This window comes from Prinia subflava, chromosome 12, assembly GCF_021018805.1.
Source record: "Prinia subflava isolate CZ2003 ecotype Zambia chromosome 12, Cam_Psub_1.2, whole genome shotgun sequence".
Classification (NCBI taxonomy): Eukaryota; Metazoa; Chordata; class Aves; order Passeriformes; family Cisticolidae; genus Prinia; species Prinia subflava.
The window spans coordinates 19,242,939-19,260,408 of NC_086258.1; the positions used below are offsets into that span (position 1 = coordinate 19,242,939).

The following is a 17,470-nucleotide window of genomic DNA, read 5'->3' on the forward strand; positions in this document are numbered from 1 at the left end:
CCCAGCAGGTTCAAGGTGCCAAAGGCCCTGCACAGACCAGCTGGGCTGGAAGGGGAGAGCACGTGAGGATCCCTGCAGGACCAGAGAGACATCCCCACACAGGGCAGTGAGAACGTGAGGCTGTAATTAACACTGACATCTCTCAGCCCATTGCCAGCTGCATCCCCCGCTCTGCTGCTGGCAGGGGACTCGCAGCCACAGGCAGGAGTGAGCTGCCTGCCTTCATCAGCACAGGAGCAGGCTCCCCTCTTCTCCCAGCTCTGCCCCCACCTAGGTTTTGCCCCATGCTTTTGAGGTTGTCCAGATCATCAGACATGGAGTAGGAGAAGTCCATGAGGATGTAGAGGTCCACAGGGCTCTCCTTGGGCTGGAAGACATCCATGTCGAAGCTCATCTCCTCCCCAGCACGCAGCCGCATGTACATGGCCTGGGGGGACACCTGGGTCCTCTGCAGGGACGTGTTGATACTGAAATTCTGTGAAGGAGAGTGAGATGAAGGGGATGGACTCCATCTCCAGCGTGGGTGCAACGAGGAGGAGGCAAGGAGCAGGGAGATGTGTGGGAAGTACAAAGGCAGGGCTGAGTACGCTCCCCTCCCTCGTGTATTGTCCAACAGGCTCCCCCACATCCCCTCGTGTCCAGCCAGGCACCTCCTCCACAGGGATAGGGACATTCTGCCCACATCTCTGCCTGCAAAGTCACCCCAGCCTGGATCAGGGCCACTGGCCACAGGCCCACCAGCGAGCAAAGGCACTGCTTTAGAGCAGACCTACACAAAAAGCCACCTGGCTTTGTGTTTTTCCTGCTGGGGAGCCTAGAGAAGCACAAAGGCCATGAAAGCCCCCTCGGGGGAGGCTGGCAGGGGCTGTGTCCCCAGCACACACCTTCAGGGCCTTCATCTCTCCCTGGGTGTAGACGATGGCAGCCTCGCTGCAGCCCGAGCGCAGCAGGTTCTCCCGCAGGTCACAGCGCGGCTCCTCAAAGCTCTGCCGGGGAGCAAGGGCAGTGTGAGAGCCACAGAAAGCACCAGCTCCACTGGGAAAGGGGAAATACACAGGGCAGGGAGCAGGGTCCTGTTCTTAGAGCGTTTGGGGCCTTTGGGAGCAGGAGCGGGGCGGAGAGGTGGGGATGAGTCCTGCACAGAACCACCAGGTGGAATGTGACCAGCCGTGAGTTACTGGGTTGTGTGGGATAAAACTCTCCCTCCATCCCTTGCACACACTGTTTCTGGAGCACTGACATTGTCTGATGAACCCCTGCATTGCTGCACTTCTGCCATGGACTCCCCTCCCTCCCCAGTTCCCACACCAAAAGGAAATGCACATTGCAGCCTTTCCTATCCAGAAGAGGAGCTGGATCCAGAAACTGCCCCTTTCCCACGGAGGGTGGTGGATCCCTCCATCAGCGGGGTGGGAGTGGAGCCCCAGGGTGCCCTCAGAGTTCCCACCTTGTCTGTGCAGAAGGAGCAGTCCTTGTCCACCCGGATGCACTCAGTGCAGCTCTTGGCCCGGGACAGCACACAGCGATTGTCTGCCAGGAAGGATCAGGGCATCAGGGATGGGGAAAACAGAGGGAGCTGTGGGAGGGTGTGAGAACAGCTGATCCCATGGAGAGATGGGGGTCTGCCTGCTTAGTGGAAACTGGCTGCAAAACAGCAGCGGGGTAGCAAGGGAGGGTCCCCAAAAGCTGGGGGGATGGAAAACAGCAGGAAAAGCACATCAGGTGTTCTCCACTGGTGCTTCTGGAGCCCAGGACAGGTGCACAGAGTCCCCAAGGGGAGGGGGCAGACAGAGCTGCCACAGCCCCACTCACTTTTGCTCCATTGGCAGAGGGCGGTGGTGCAGAGCAGGGACACCAGGAGCAGCCTGGCACAGGCCCGTGGCAGCACATTCATCCTCTTCCTCCTGAAACCAAGGAATTGCTAAAATTGCAGAGCCAAGAGATGGAAGTGACCTGGGTATGACCAGGGCAGCTCCCACAGAGCCCCTTTCCAGCCCTGGCAGGGTGGGACAGCCCTCACATCCCAGGGAATCCACAGCTGGAAGTGACTGCTGAGCTCTGCAAGGCAGGGCACAAAAGCAAAGCCAAGGATGGTTTGTCCTCAGCTCAGGAATCTGCAAAAGGCTCAAAATTCCCATCAATGCCACCCCTGTGCCTGGAGCTGAGGTGCCCAGCTGGACATCAGGGGTTGGTGCAGGCAGCTGGAGCACAGGAGGCTCCCAGACAGAGCCCAGCACCATCCACACATGTGAGCACTGACCAGGCCAAGACATTGCTGTTCCTGGCAGCTTAGGGAAAAAGAGAAATGGAGGAAAACAAAGTGACTGTCCACATCTCTCCCCAAAAACAACACTGACCCCTCCCTTCAGCTATTTCCTATCACGCTAAGAATTTCCAGGATGGGAAAGGCAACAATAAAGAGAGGGTGAGGCCTTGGGAAATGCCAGGCTTGGAGTTTTGGAGCTGTTGAATGAATCCAGGGTTTTGACAGCCTGGCAGCTGCCCTTTGTCCTGTCCAGGGCAGTGGGAACCCTTGATGGACACAGAGGTCAGATCCTAAACAGAGTGAACCATTCTCCCTGCACCACACGTGACTGAGAAAACTCGATGCCATCCAGAACTCAGCATTTGGATGTGGTAAACAAAACGCACAAAGCTGGATCTCAGCTTCTGCAGCTGCTGTGCCAGAGGTTCATCCTTGCCCCCAGCAGGGCGAGTGAGAGCAGTCCAGGAAAAAGCAACAGTATAAAGGTATCATTAAAGCAACTCCTTCCTGGAAGATGGAATTGTGGAATACAAAACGTGAATGAAGTGTCTTGTATCTTCTTGTTGTGTCAGTCCTGACTCTAAAATGAAAATAATGTAAAAACCACTTAAAACAGGGAAAGGAAACAGGAATAGTTGTTGTGTGACGTGACAATGCCCAGGTTCCCTGAGGGACATCCAGCACACAGAGCAGTCACCTGGAGATTCAGCTACTCACAGCCTGGCCTGGGCTGCAGGGAAACCCCTGGACAAACCCAGTGTGGTCTGAGCAGCACCAGATCACACCTGGCCTCAGTGGAATACATTGAATACAGCAATTATTGTGACACAGGGCTCACCAAGCCAGCGAGGACACCACAGCTCACCTCCCTTGGTGACTGCACTTGGCTCCATGTGAGAGTCCCTGGGCAGACAGGCAGCAAGTGACAGGACACTGGTGTCTCACTCATCCTGTCAGCTGTGCCCAGAGGGATTTAACGCATCATTAACACCCAGTGGCTCTAAGGTGACAAACACGGGAGCCTCGGGGCAGCATCTCCACAGCTTTGCTGTTCCTCAGGACCTGCAGCAGACATGCTGTTTTGCCAATGAGCTGCTTTTCTGATGGGTAAAAGGTACCAAGGGAACTCCTCTGCTCCCCTCCCTGCCACACTGACTGCCCCCAGTCAGGCCCTTGGCGGGTTTGGCTTCGGGTCCCCCTGTCCCCCCAAGTCCAGCTGCAGTGCTGGCTCTGGGGCCAACACTGCTCACCCTGGACACGCCTGTCACCTCCTCCAGGGACAGTCCTCACACCAGCACTCGCTGGCAAAGGTTGTGTCCCTTGCAGCTGACACAGGTAGAGTCTGCAGCCAGGAAAATCCCTTTTCCCGTGCTCTGCCCCAGCCCAGGACAGTTCTGTGGAGATGTGGGGAAGTGCCAATTAGAGGTGGGATAAATGGGTAGGGAAGAAATCCTTCCCTTAGCAAATCCCATCTCCCACCATGACACGGGCCACAAGGAAAGGATTGAGCATGGGACCAGACTGCTCTGCTCACAAGGACCTAATTCCTCTTCCTTTAATCACCAGCTAGGAAAAGTCACCAAGGAACGGATGGACACACCCTGGGCCTCGGGCACGTAAATTGCCGTGTCTTTTCAAGTGCTGAGATAAAAGGCCATAAAATCCTGCTCCATATTAACGTTCTGTTGCCCTGTGAGCCACCAACCTTCAAGGATTTTGCTGGGCAGGTGCCAGCAGTCCGGGTGCTGGTGGCACGGAGCACGGCCACTGCAGGAATACAGCCTGCAATATTTGTGCAAAAATACGGGATTGGCCACCCCTGACTTCCAGAAGTGCCCTCTGGAAGGGAAAATGCCACATCCACTTCAGGAAAGCTGCAGGATTTAGTTGGGTTTTCATGACAACAACAACAACAAATCTGTTCAGTTGTGCAAAAACAAGGAGAAAGGCAGAGCAGGGTTGCACATAAACTTCCCAGACCTGCTCCAGCATTTCCTCCTGGTCTGCTCTTGCTCCCCCAGCCTTTGCCCTGCCCCTCAGCACAGCCAACAAACCTGCTCCAGGAACATGCCAAGAACCCCTAAGTCTGGAGGAGCTGGGGCTGGCTTCCTCATCTCCAAAAATCCAGGCAATGCTCCAAACAAACCACTGGTGCAATGGGGCAAAGGGCAGGGTCACAATGGCTTCCATGGTCAGATGGAGGAGAGGGAGCAAGGAGCAGGTTGTGATGAGCCACAAAGCAACAGCAGGAGCCTGGTCCCAGCTGCCACATTGGGGACACCCGGCAGGTTGGGACACGGGAGCAGGAAAGGGAGGGAGATGCTCAAGCCTGGAGTGCTCAAGCACAGCCTTTCCTCTCTCGGGTGGGAATTGCTCTTTTCATGGCTGCAGCCATGGGGGGCTGTGTGGGAGCTGTGCAGGGGACTGACCCTGGTCCCTGGCATTGCGGACCAGCCACGTGTCTGTGCGTGCTGAGGACGGGCAGTGCAGCCACAGCCCAGGGGACCAGGGACACAGCCCGTGTTCTCTCCCCTGCCCACGTGGTGACACAGAGCTGTTGGGACCATGCTCCAAAACTTGGGAATTATCAAGCCAGACTCCCCCAAACTACTAAAAGCTCGACCCACTCAAATCATCATTTACACACAAAATCGTACTGGTCTGGTTTTGTTTGCTTTCCCCATCTACTGCCCCTCCTTCCCCAGGTGTGCTCCTGCAGATGGGAGACTCCATGTGAGTGTCTCCCTTGGTTTTCAGCATCCAGGTTGAGCTCTAGGCCCCCAGGACCCTCCACCCAGGGACAAAACACAGCAGGACCCAGCCCGGGCACGCACATGGAGCTGCTTTGGGGCCAAACACCCCCGTGCAGGGAAGGGCTGCTGGCTGTGTTCCCTCTCCTCCTGCTGCCCCCGGGCTCGGGCAGGGGGGGACCCCAGGGAGCAGAGGCAGGAATGACAGGACCCTGTCTGGGGACTGCCCAAATGCCAGCACAGCCCCGGAGCCCTCCCGTTCCCTCCATGTGCTCTTCCTGCCACTTTCACTTCAGCCCCACAAGACACTTTCCCCCTCCTTCCCCTCCGTGGGTGCTCCTCATCCCCCTTTTCCCCACCGATCCTTGTCAGCCCCCTCACACCAATCCCCGTGTCCTGTTCTGTTCCCTGTCCGTGCCAGATCCACCAATTTGCAAATTCCCAACACCTGCAGTTCACAAAGCCCACCCCGAACCCCTCCTCTTCCCTGACCTTTTCCTCCGGGACCCCCTTCCCTTGCTCCCCCCTCTCAGGGGCACCAGCAGCTCTGGGAAACAGCCCCGGGGGGCACCCCCAGCCCGGCGGACCTCGCACACTTCCACCCGTGAAAGCTTTCCCCGGGTGCCAGCTCCGAGGCACGGCAACTTTCCCCGGGGCACAGGGCTGAGGGACAGGGCCACCCCTGCCACCTCCAGCAGCTGTCCCCAAAGGGCTCTGCCCTGCAGTCCCACCCGCGGCAGCCCCAAATACCTGCGAACACGGAGCCGGAGCCGTGCAGCCCCAAAGCCCTGCCCGGGCACGGGCATTGCCTTTCCCACCAGCCCCGAGGCACCGGACGGTGCCAAAAAACAGGGAAAAACAGAGGGAACGGGCTCCGTGTGCTGCCCACCTGCCCGCGCCTTAATTCACCGCCCGCTTCATCAACGCAGCAAAGTTCGAGCGAGCCGGACAGTGCCGAGCACAGATGAATTAATTGCACAAACCTCATTAGCGCCCGGTCTGACTCAGAGTCCAAATCCTCTGCCGCAGCCCGAATAACAGGGACCCACACACCCAGCCAAGAAATTCTTCCCGAGGCAGAGGGGGAACGCGCTGCTTCGCTGCTGCAACTTGAGTTCCAGCTTTGGGCTTTTCTTTCCTTTTTTCCCCTCTCTTTCTCCCTCCTCTCTGTTTTTGTCCCTTTTCTCTTCCCGGTTAAACGTCAAGTCGCGCTCCGGCGGGGAGCGCAGGCAGCCCGCGATCCCTCATAACTCCTGCAGCTCCCTCCAGCCAAAATCCACTGTGCTCCGGCTCCCCGAGGGGCTGGCAGGGAGGAAAGGTGCGATAAACCAGCCTGGAAGGCAGGTGAGGAGTTTTATCCCGGCCGGAGGGAGGAGGGAGGTGTCGCGGGGCTGGCGCTCAGTGCTGGCTCGCACACCTGGCCGGGCGGGCACGGATCCTCCCCGGGATCCTCCCTCCGCCCAAGACCATCCCACAGGAACAGTCCCAAGGTTCTGCCGTGGGCAGGGAGCCTGAGGGGCTGCTCGGCTTCTCCCGCCTGTTCAGGGCAGAGCCGAGGGAGGTGTCACCCTCAGAGCCCGGGGAAATCCTTGCTGGAGCATCAGGGAAATTCCTGCCCCGCAGCCGCGGATTCCAGCCCAGCCTCGTTGTGCAGAGAGGATGGATCTGCTCCCGCTGTGTCCGGGGCATGGGCACTCCTCAGCTGCACTAAATCTGTCTCAGGAGTCAGCGCAGCCCCGTGCAGCACCACGAGTGAGACCTATCCACAACCCACACCCCACCAACCCCACAGCTGATCCCAGCCCCTCTGCTGAGCTGAATCCAAAACCCCTTCCCCAGAGGAGCGTTTGGAGTCAGGTGAAGATGTTTTTCTGTCCACAACACCCTTCTGCTTTAGAGCCTGAGGTTTGTCACAGCTCAGAACCACTCACACTTTCCACAAAGTGGAGCACACACATCCTGGAGGAGATGCAATGGCAAAGGCTGCATTTCAGCTCCCTGACAGATCCTCATGAGGAAAACTGCATCCCCTGAGCTTCAACACAAACAATAGGCACAGGCAGAGTAAAAAATGGCACATTTCCTGCCTGACTGGGAGATTAAAATTACCACCAGGGCAATTTTGGCCTCCTTGCTGTCAATGTGGCATTACGGAGGCTGCTGCTCACCAGAACTGGTCGAAAGGTGAGGAGCAAGACTCCTTTCACTACAAGAAATTAGGAAGTTCAAGTTAATATATGCAAACCACCTTAGCCCCGGGATAACGGAGGATGTGCTTGTGCCATTAAAAACTGCAGCAAATGGGAACCAGGCAGGGGTGCAGTGGAAGATGGCCCAGGCAGTTTAAATCTGGCATTTCTGCGTTTCCCAACACATGACTTGGCAACCCCAGCCCTTTTGGAGATGTGATTTCCTAGATTTAAACAAAAGTTCTGAAAAGGAAGGAGGTTTGGTGGGTTTTTTTAAAAACACATCAAGACAACAACTGCAACATGAGAGCTGGGACACGAGACACACTCTAGGCAGAGCAGGGCCAGGCTGTGAGTGCAGGTGCTGATGCTTGAGCTGCTGCTGAAGAGCAGAACATTCCCATGGAGGGGCTGAAGGCAGAGGGCCCTGCTCTGCCTCAGGAGCCACAGCTGCAGCAGGTGTTGAACACTGCAGATGAATTAAAACTGGGCTGCAGGTCCCAAGACAGGAGGGGAGCTCGTGCTGGTGCTCCCAGATGGGTCTGGTCACCTCAGCTGGCCCTGTCCACCAGCAGCACCCAGCTCCAGCCAGCCCCACACCACCTCCCTCTGCTGCAATTTTCCTCTTTGAGGTAAGCAATGCTGCCACTGCAGTGGAGAAAGCCAATTTAGGCTGCCAGCAAGCAGCAGAGTAGTAAAAACCCAGTTATTTCAGTGATGGATCCCTCACAGGAATCTTGAAGCCAACCAGAAAAGCTCATGAGCACCTTCTACCACAATATCCAGTCCTGATGTTTCTGGATGTTCTCCTGTCTCCACCTGAGATGGAGAAGGTTTATGTTGCCTCCTGTAAAGGACCTCTGCTCTCACCTGCAGACCCTGACAGCCCCAGGGCTTCCTGACACCCAAGCCCACAGAACAGAAGTTTTCCCAGAGCTGTAACTGGGCTGCTTTTACATTTGCAGGGCTGATGAAAGCACTTTTCCAATATAAAGGCAACTTCACCACCAAGTTTTTAGGTCAAAAAAGCAGAGAGGAATTACAATTTTTCTGTAAATACTTATGAGAATATAAAAGATTTTAACTTCCTCTTCTCTTAAAAAAAAAAAAAAAAAAAAAAAAAAAAAGGTTGTTTTATGAATTGTCTTTCAGGTGACTTCTCCAAACTATTTCCACCAAGGAAGAACACCTGGTGAACTCAAGTTCTTGCCTTGGTTCCATACCTTGCTCTCACTGCCTGCTGGATCAGGCTTTTGCCACACAAATTTGCTGTTTCTAAGATCAGAGGGCAGGGACTTCAGAGGCAGGGTCAGCAGATTTCAGTGCAGATGGCTCCACCACACCTCATAGCCACATTTGTGGCGAAGCTCACATTTATAAATGAGTGATTTTCTACTGTGGCAATGTGGCCTAGGAATTTTTGCCCTAGGAGGGAAAACAAGTAATTTTATAGCTCACACAAAATTATTGCTCTCTGTGCTGAGACTACCAGTCAGAGTGCCAATTACCGATAATTACAAGTGATTTCAGGGTTAATTATTTTCTTCTTTTTTTTAATGCCACGCCAGCTTGCAACAGAGCCTTTTTTCTTTCTGTCCTGCCACCACAGCATGCCTGGAGACAGCTTTGGGGCTTTTTCTAGGTCTTTATTAAGCAGTTACAGCCAAAATCCTGCTGCTGGAGCACATTCACCCCCTTTTTAAACTCTGTAACAACACATATTACTAGAAGAAAAATAAATACCTAATCCCAACACTGCACTGTACACTGTAGTGACAATATCCTGCTATGTGGCTTGCATAAAAGGAATGTGTAATAATGTATTATTAATCGATATTAACGTGCACATAATTTATTACACTAAATGATGCTTAATGTAATTCCCCGTTCAATTAAAAGTACCAGATTCAATCCTGCCATATTCTCTCCCTCAGCTCCCAAGGCAGCATTAACTACACATGCCCCTTGTTTTCCAGTGGGTGTTCCTTGTCATGAACACGTTCCTAAAGGAAAATCTCTCTGATGAACTTCCCTGATGAACATTTGCCTCTGGGACAGACCAGCAGCAAGAGGGGAGTGGAACACAGAGAAAAAGATCAGTAAAGGATCCAGGATACAGCTTCAGCCTGGGGCAATCCTGTCACCCCTCTGGGGACAGCAGGGATACCCCAGCACCTCACCCAGCTGCCAGAGGCTGAGCACACTCCAGGGTCTTCTGTGCAAAAAGGCAAAAGCTTTCCCTGTGAAACCCCGGAGCTCTGCTCTTTACTGGCAACCCGGAGCACGAGCCTGGCCCCAGCCAAAGACAGGCTTCAAATAAACAAAGAGCAGCTATTGGAAGTCATTGGTGTCCATGGTTCTCGCTTAGAACAAAAGGAAGGAAATGGAATATAAACAGAGGAACAGCAGCACAGGGAAGGCTCAGAGGTGGAAAACCATTCTGTAAAGGCCATGCAGGAATGTGCTGAGGAAAACATGACTCCCAAATGGAAGAGGAGACTTTGGTGGAACTTTATAGCCCTTTCAGGGGGTCTTGAGCCTCCACAGCAATTTATTTATCTGAACATTTAACATCAGACACTCCTAGGGAGCCCTGCTGAGAAGATCTGCATTTCTCACTCCCTCTCTGGAGATATTCCAGAACTGTCTGGACACAACCCCGTGCCAAGTGCTCCAGGAAAACCCTGCTGGAGCAGGGAGGCTGGGCCACTGCAGTCCCTCCCAGCCTCACCCATCCTGTGATTCCCTGCAGGTACCAACTCTGGGCTTTCCCAGCTCACACCATTCCCCAGGATTGGGCAGCTCATACCCTTGGATGACCCTCTGGGCACATTGCAAAGCCCAAATGTTTGAGGGGCTTCACAGGAGCTCACTCCTCCCCTGCAATGGAGAAGAGCTGGAAAGGGGCTTGTGCATCACCTCCCTCCCTCCCTGTCATCAGCAAAGCCTTGGCAAGAAAGACTCTTTCATTTTTTGTTCATCCCAGTGCATAACTCCCCTAAACCAGACAGTGCAGCAGCAATCCAACTAAAGCATAGCTTCAGGTGCTCCCATTCCATGGTTTGAGGTGGGGCTGGCAAGGGCTGCCCTCCCCACCTGCTCCCAGTGAGACAGAAAATAAAAGCCAGTCCTGAACACACAAAATCCCTTCCCACACCAGCATCAAAGGAGGGCAGATCCCTAAAGCACAACAAGCAAATAGGAGAGAAAATCAACACCTCGGGGCATGGAGGTGGAAGAAAAGACTTCAGAAGGGAGAGGGAGAGCAGAAACGACTCTGCCAAGGATGACTTCATTACTGCAGCTCTCCTGCCTCTGCTGAGGCAGACACAGCCTTGAACGTGGAGTTTCAGCTGAGACAAAGCTCCTCAAGCTACAAGACATCCCTGCTTAGGAAGGAGCTAGGCAGAGAGGAGCCCTGTGGTGTTCGAGGAGCAGAGAATGCAATTCCTGGACTCAGGAATGATGAAAGTGGGACTGGTTTTACTCTCCTGGGGATGGTTAGCACTGCTCTGGAAGGAGAGGTAAGAACAAATATCTACAGCTTTTAGAGCCACAAGTGCAGCCTGAGCAGTCACTGTTGCAGCAGCATAAGGAACTTTTTCTCTGTGCCAGCTGAGTTTGCCTCAGGACACGCTGGGGCACAGCTGCAGCCCTTGAGGGCTGTTCAGCACACGGGCACTGACACTCAGCAGGGCTCACACAGCCAGAGCTCCAAAGCAAACCAGTCCAAACTCCTGCCTGAGGACTCCAGGCCATGATTCCCAGGCCAGGAAGGATCCTTTTCCCTCAGGACATCACCCCTGTGTGCCTGATCCACCCAGCTTCTCTGGGCACTGATGGAACACAGCCCAGTGCAAGTCAGCAACCTGTCCAATCCCATTTTCAGAGCTGGAAAAAAGCTCTTCCCTCAGAACTGCCATTTCCTGAGCATCCATCTGTTACCTCCAATACAACATGCAAGACAAACAAAAGCAGTGAGCTATTGGCTGCAGGTTTGTTATACAGGGGTTGGCATCCTCACTCCAGCTTTTTGGGGAAAAAACCCAAACCACGCCTGTTTCACGCTGCTTTCTCCACTGCAGACAGTAAACACCAACTCCTGGGAGCTCAGCAGGGAACTGCCAGAGCACAGCCCAGGCCTGAGAGTCTCCTGCAGGAGCTGTTAGAAACTGCTGCTCCAGGGGTCTCATGGCAACTCTGCTCAGCAGAGCTCGGGAAGATTTCTCCTCATCCCTCTGCAGCAGCATCAAACCCCCGTGATCAGCGTTTTCCCCTGGCTCCAGTGTCAGTCAGTCACACCCTGCCTGCCAGAACAAAGCAGGAGCTGAGCCACTTCTCAGTTCTGATCCTGAAGTCCACACAGAGATCCAGAGGTTTGGAATGACTGTGGATGCTGCAGTGAGGAGGAGGAGGGCACATGGAAAAGGGAAGGAGTGGGGTGCCAGGATATGTGATGTAAGATACATTTAACAATGTTCAGTGCCTTCTGCAGGGGGGTTCAACACCAAGAACTCCAGCAGCTGCCCTGACAGGAGATTAATTAGTGAGAATGGTTAATTAAGGTGGTCTCATCAGGCTCTCCCAGTTTGTGCTTACCCCAGTGTCAGGGCAGAGCTGTTACTCCACAGGACGGGGATGGAGTTAAGGCACCTTTACAAGCTTGTAGGACCCAAGCCAGCAGCCCAATGCAAAGTAAATTAACAGAGATGTTTCCATCTAACTATTGTCATGACTTCTGATATTTTATTGCTTTACAAAGAGCAATTCCGTCATCTCCCCAACTTCCCATGCTACAGACACATCAGTCCTCTGGTTTATCTCCCATGAACATTCCTGGATACACAGATGCTTTTTTTTTAAGCTGAAATGACCACCAGGACAAAGTGTTTAATGTATTTTAAAATCAAAAAAAATCTAATCTATCTGAAACCAGGATATCAAACTGTTGTTTTTACCCTAAGTCTTCATAAATACAAAGTCTTGATCAGGAGTGACACAAGCTACCTAAAAAAAAAAAACTGGAAGAGAAAAAAAAAAAAAAAAGCAACCCCAAACCACTGAATTCTCAGAAACTTACACTTTTGCTGATCTGGCAACCATCTCTCCTATCACTGCTTATACATTAGGACAAAGAGGCTCTGGGTAGAAATTTAACTCTAAAGAAATGCAGACATATCAATGACACCAGGGTTTTTTTTTTAGAAGACCTTTAAATTTTTATACAACAAAATTTTCAACTGAAAATACTTTTTCACAACAGTGGAGCAAGCAGTAACTGCCATGTGTGCATTCACAGAACACCAGAGCTAAAACAAAGATGGACAACATCACAAACAGGATCAGACACTCTCCTCTGCTTATCTGCTCTCCAACCTCATTCCGTGGCAATGGAAGTGTTTTCTGCACAGGTCTTTGCAAGTGAGCTCACAAATCAAACCTCTACAGCTTGAGGGTTCTGCATAGAAATCTCCATCCCTGTGGGATGGTAACAGGATGTTCCAGCACGGTTTCCTCAAGAGTTCCACAGTTTCACACGTGCTCACCAAGATCTCCACAGAGAGCACAGGGTACGGGTGTCAGTGCTAGAACTAAGAGTGAGCCTGCACACACTGATGTAGTTTGCTTCAGGTCTCTGCTACACATGTGGGAGTGGACACTGAGTGGTTGTCTCTGCTTTAACTCCCTCAGAACTGAGCTGACTCTGGAGGGAGGCACCTGCACAGGCTGCAGGCAGCCCTGGAGCACCACCTGGAACACACAGGGGTAACACTGACAGTCCTTCCCTCTTGCCCTTTTAATTTATTTTCTTTTTTCCCCCTAAACCAAACTTGCAAGTAGGTAAGACCCCAATGCAGTCATTAATAAGCAAACTTTTACAAGCTGACTCCAGACTCCACCTTCTTCCAGCACAACACAGGCAGCCTGGTTCTTCCCCCAGCAAGCAAAGGCAGAGGCATGGTGGGCAGAGGTCCATCCCTGTGGGCACACAGCTGGCATCCTGCTCCTGCCCCCAGCCTTCCAAAGCTCAACTGTGGGCTGCTTCAAAGAATCCTGTCATCTTTTACCAAAGGAGAAAGCCACCCCTCCCTTCCAAGGACAATGGCTTCAGTGACAAGTCCAAGATCCAGGCCCAGCACAGCAGTCACTGTTTGGCCTTTTTCACAATGGTGCCCACAGCTGAGATCACCGTGGTTTTGGAGCCACTGGCACTGGTTGTCACTGTGACAACCCCTGGCAGTGTTGCAGTGGTGGTGAGGATGGTAGGCTGAGCTATCGTCGTTACGGGGATGGCCGAGTCCCACTTGCTCTTCCTCTTCTGGGCATCTGTGAATTTGATTAAACCAAGCACACAAGGATTAGAATTATGTTAGAGGTCATCAATCCCTCCTTAACACCCTGTCTTGTCAACCCTTACTATCCCACTGCCTGACTAGACAGCTTCCCCTGACATTAATTTCAGGATACGCTGGCAGTAAATGGTGAGGAGGAAAGACAACTTTTCTCTTGGGTACCAGGAGTCAGAGTAGGACTCCAGACCTGAACTCCAGCCAAAGGGGAGACAGGATCACTCCCTGCCCCAAAGCAGATTTAATTTCAACAGAGCACATGCATCCCACTTGTTCAGCTACAGGCACCAGAACATTCATCAGTCTCCAATGGTTTTCCTCCCTTCTTCTCAGTTTCCAAGGCAGAAGAATCATTTCCAGTGTTTCCAAATTTCAAAACCTATCAGTCCCAGGAATACTCTACAACCACAGACAGCAAAAGGTTTCTCGACCCACTAATAAGTCTCTTCACTCTCCCACCTGGCCCCAGTCTTTCATTCCAGGAGAACAGCCATGGAATACAGGGACTAGAGGAAAGCTAGTCCAAAACTCCTTAGAAGGAACACTCCCTTGCATTATCTACAGGATCCTTAAGTAGCCTTCAGGAAACACTAATCCCAGCATTACTGCAGCTTAAGGGGTACAGGCACAGCTATTCTTTACCTCCCACAGTGGTGCTGGATGTTGTGGTGGTTGTGGAAGCAGCACTTGTTGTTGTACCCTTTTTAGTGCCAGTCACAAATTCGATCTGGGAAGGGAGAGACACATGGGAGAAAGGGGAGAAGATAAAAAAATGAAGTGTTAGGATACACAGCCTTTTATTAACCCGCAGCACCTCTCTATGTTTTTTAAAAACAGCTTTAATGTGATGTAAGACATTGGTGTGGCCTCACAGCTGCCCATCACGCAGGAAGGAAGACACAGACCTCAGGCCATGAGAATTAAGGACTAATTAAGCTGAACCCAGCTCCTAAGTCTGATACAATAAAAATGTGTTTGTCAACAAGCACAAGATTTGATACAGCTCAGGACAGATCCTGTTCATTAAACACTATTTATGCAGTTACAAGCACTTACTCATTTTACTTTAAGGAATATGCAAGGCAAGTCCTTGCTTGCACAATTTATTGTGACTGCATCACAGCAGGAAACCTGGCAACAAGAGCTCCAACAGCACTGCAGCCTCAGAAGTGCAGATCTGGGCAAGGGCATGATCAGATACCTGGGTTACTGTGCAAAAACCAAAAGAAGCAGCAAGACACAGCATGCAGCACACAGAAACCCCTCCGTGTACTGGAGGTGGAAGGAGCATTCTGCAGCTCAGGTGGCAAATCTCTAACATTAGACGTGTTCCAATGCCAGACACTGGCTTAAAGGAAACACAGGACAGGAGTGAAATCTCTTCCAAAGCCTCTCTGTGCTCTTTTTGGGGCATATCTAACAATAACTGGGCTTGTCACAAAATGCACAAAGTTAAAACAGGCCCAGCTTTTCTGGAAGTTGGATGCAACAAGGCAATACCACAGAGAACAGAATGCAGGTATTGCCTCATGCTGAGACATGGTGAGGAAATTAAGGTTTAACTAGGCTAGGCACCAGGCAAAATGTCACAAATTAAGGAAAAAGCTGTTCTTTATTTATTATCTTGCCTGTGTCTGACTTACTGAATGCCATTTTTAGAGCTCTGCTTTAAAAATACTGACAAAACAGCAGGAAATCCAATGGAATAAACAACCTATAAATGGACCTATAAGGAAGGGCAAAAAACTTGATCTGTGCAGTTTGGGAAAAGGCATGAAAGAAGAAAGGAGAGATCTGGAATAAAACAAGCAGTTTCAGTGTAGAAATAGCAAAGCAATAGAATGAAATTCAGCAGGGAAAGAAACAAAAGCCCTGCCCCTGCATCTCTTTAAGTTTTGAGCAGGTACCTTTGTGCGTTCCTTCTTGGCCTTCTCCAGTTTGTCCATCTCGATCTTCTGGGCTTTAGCTGAGAAAGAGCAGAAGATGTGAAGCAATAAGAACAGGAAAATTCGATAGTTCTCATTCCCATGATAAAAAAAAATAAAATAGATTTAAATTCTATATAGAAAAATTCAACTGCCATGAAAGCAACTGCTGCTTTTCAATCAAAGCACTGCAGCACTAATTTAATGATTTGAGAGATGAAAACATTGCAGAACCAATTTAAATTAAAAGTCTTTCCAAACTGATGAAGCATCAATAACATTCAGGCACATCCAACCAGAATGGAGTCATTAAAGAGCAGCATGTGATGACTTCTCATTTATACAGAAAGTGAAGACTCCAGTGCAGTTAATTAAGTACAAAACACAAAGACCTAAGCTAGGACAAAAAAAGAGACTTCCTGGAATTACCTAATGCCTCATAATATGAATCCTCTGACCAGCCATGAGGATCAAACATGTCCTGAAAAAAAAAGAAATAAATCAGATTAGGGCTATTCCCAGAGAAAGAAAAAACCCAGTGCAAAAATGTTTTATGTATTTCTGTTCTCTGATGATAATCAGAGGTGACAATGAGAATCATCACTGATTTCTTCCTGTATCCCAGTGACACAAAGATCCCATCAGACCTTCTTTTATGGGGCCTTGTTCTGTTGTGAATGAAGGAACAGCTTTGAAGCAAAAAGGATGCTGGGCTAAGTCATGCATTTTTCTGCTACTCAACTTCTTTCCCCCCTCAAGGAGTTCCATTCAGACCCCACACTTGAGCAGTTTTTGTGCAGAATTATTGCAGCAAAGGTTGAGGCACTGAGGCTCAGTGCCACACAAAAATGTTCACTTCACTGCAGAGGCCCAGACTGAGGTTGCCTTTCAGGACCTTTGAGCAAGCAGGCTCAAGAAAAGCCTGAGGTGAGGCTTTACACCTCTGTGTTACCTTTACCACTCCTTTTCCAGCCAAAGGCACTGCCCCTCACCTTTGGATAATTTGTACCGAGTTCATCGATGGAACAAAACTGGATCAGCTTTTCGTAGATGCTGCAAATGAAAAGCAAGAGGTCACAACAGAACCAGGGAGCTGAAGGGAACAGAAGTTTCAGATGTCAACAGAGGGAGTTTGTCACCTCTTCACACTGCAAAATGAAATGAGAGCCTGGGAAGCTACACCTGCTATGACGGATGTGACACCCCATTATCCACAGTATTTCCTATTCCCCAAACATCTCCCAGCTCCCAGAACAGTCTCATCTTCTAAAGTAGTTCATCCCAAGCCTCCACATTTAAAATCTAACCAACACACCAACTTCAGCTTTACCAAACACAAAGAAGAGTTTTACTGTTCCAGCGACAAAATTGAGAAAGACAATTTGTAAGCAGTAGTCCTTCCTGGTCAGGATCCTTCTGCTACAACTCCAACACAGGAGAAAATTCTTCAAATTCACTCTGTAGTGCTGTGGTCACATGAAAAGGTGGTGGCTCACCTGGGATTGCGAAATTCCTTTTTCCTCTGGATGATGTAGTTCATATCCATGCCCTCTTTTATTTTCCTCTCATACAGCTTTTGAATTTTATCCTGAAGGAGGAAGATTACAAGGTGAGGCAGGATGACAAGGAGCAGCACACCAGCTGATTAGTGTACATGTGTAAAGAGGCCAACTGAACCAGTGACCTCCTTGAAAGGAGCTGGGATTTCACGTTTACACCAGGGCTAGGCTGCTTAAGAGCCACTTCTTCCTTGAATGTCTGAAGTACCTTCATGAACCATCTGATTGGTAAAGGAATTATCTTTGCACTTACTGAAGGCTTTAGTGGTTAAAGATCTGCATATCAGGCACAGGCTCCTCCTCCTCAGTCTGCTGTTCCCCTTTACAGCCACAACACAGAGAAGCCAATTCTGAAATCCAGAGGTTGTCCCACAACTCACAGCAACAACCAACACCCACCTGCAGCCTCAGGTGAGCACCTGAGAAACAGC

The 17,470-nt window shown here is 50.9% G+C and overlaps 2 protein-coding genes across 5 annotated transcripts in view; both read right to left on the reverse strand.

Annotated features, from left to right (window-relative positions):
* Window positions 1–6,426, reverse strand: part of ITGB4 (integrin subunit beta 4) — a 28,608-nt gene extending 22,182 nt beyond the window's left edge. For 2 of the 3 annotated variants that reach the window (XM_063408861.1, XM_063408860.1), the window contains exons 1-5: window positions 6,000–6,424; window positions 1,813–1,904; window positions 1,448–1,530; window positions 885–986; window positions 271–475 (exon numbers count right to left, since the gene is read on the reverse strand). In XM_063408861.1, the coding sequence (XP_063264931.1) occupies window positions 271–475; window positions 885–986; window positions 1,448–1,530; window positions 1,813–1,904; window positions 6,000–6,004 (487 nt within the window). In that variant the 5' untranslated portion in view covers window positions 6,005–6,424. Of the gene's footprint in view, window positions 1–270; window positions 476–884; window positions 987–1,447; window positions 1,531–1,812; window positions 1,905–5,999 lie in introns of all 3 variants that reach the window. The other variant, XM_063408859.1, reaches the window with a different exon arrangement.
* A 5,491-nt stretch (window positions 6,427–11,917) lies between these two features.
* SAP30BP (SAP30 binding protein) overlaps window positions 11,918–17,470 on the reverse strand; it is a 29,527-nt gene continuing 23,974 nt past the window's right edge. For both annotated transcript variants that reach the window (XM_063409304.1, XM_063409303.1), the window contains 6 exons: window positions 16,977–17,068; window positions 16,473–16,533; window positions 15,910–15,961; window positions 15,463–15,521; window positions 14,198–14,282; window positions 11,918–13,532 (listed from right to left, as the gene is read on the reverse strand). In XM_063409304.1, the coding sequence (XP_063265374.1) occupies window positions 13,351–13,532; window positions 14,198–14,282; window positions 15,463–15,521; window positions 15,910–15,961; window positions 16,473–16,533; window positions 16,977–17,068 (531 nt within the window). In that variant the 3' untranslated portion in view covers window positions 11,918–13,350. The remainder of the gene's footprint in view (window positions 13,533–14,197; window positions 14,283–15,462; window positions 15,522–15,909; window positions 15,962–16,472; window positions 16,534–16,976; window positions 17,069–17,470) is intronic.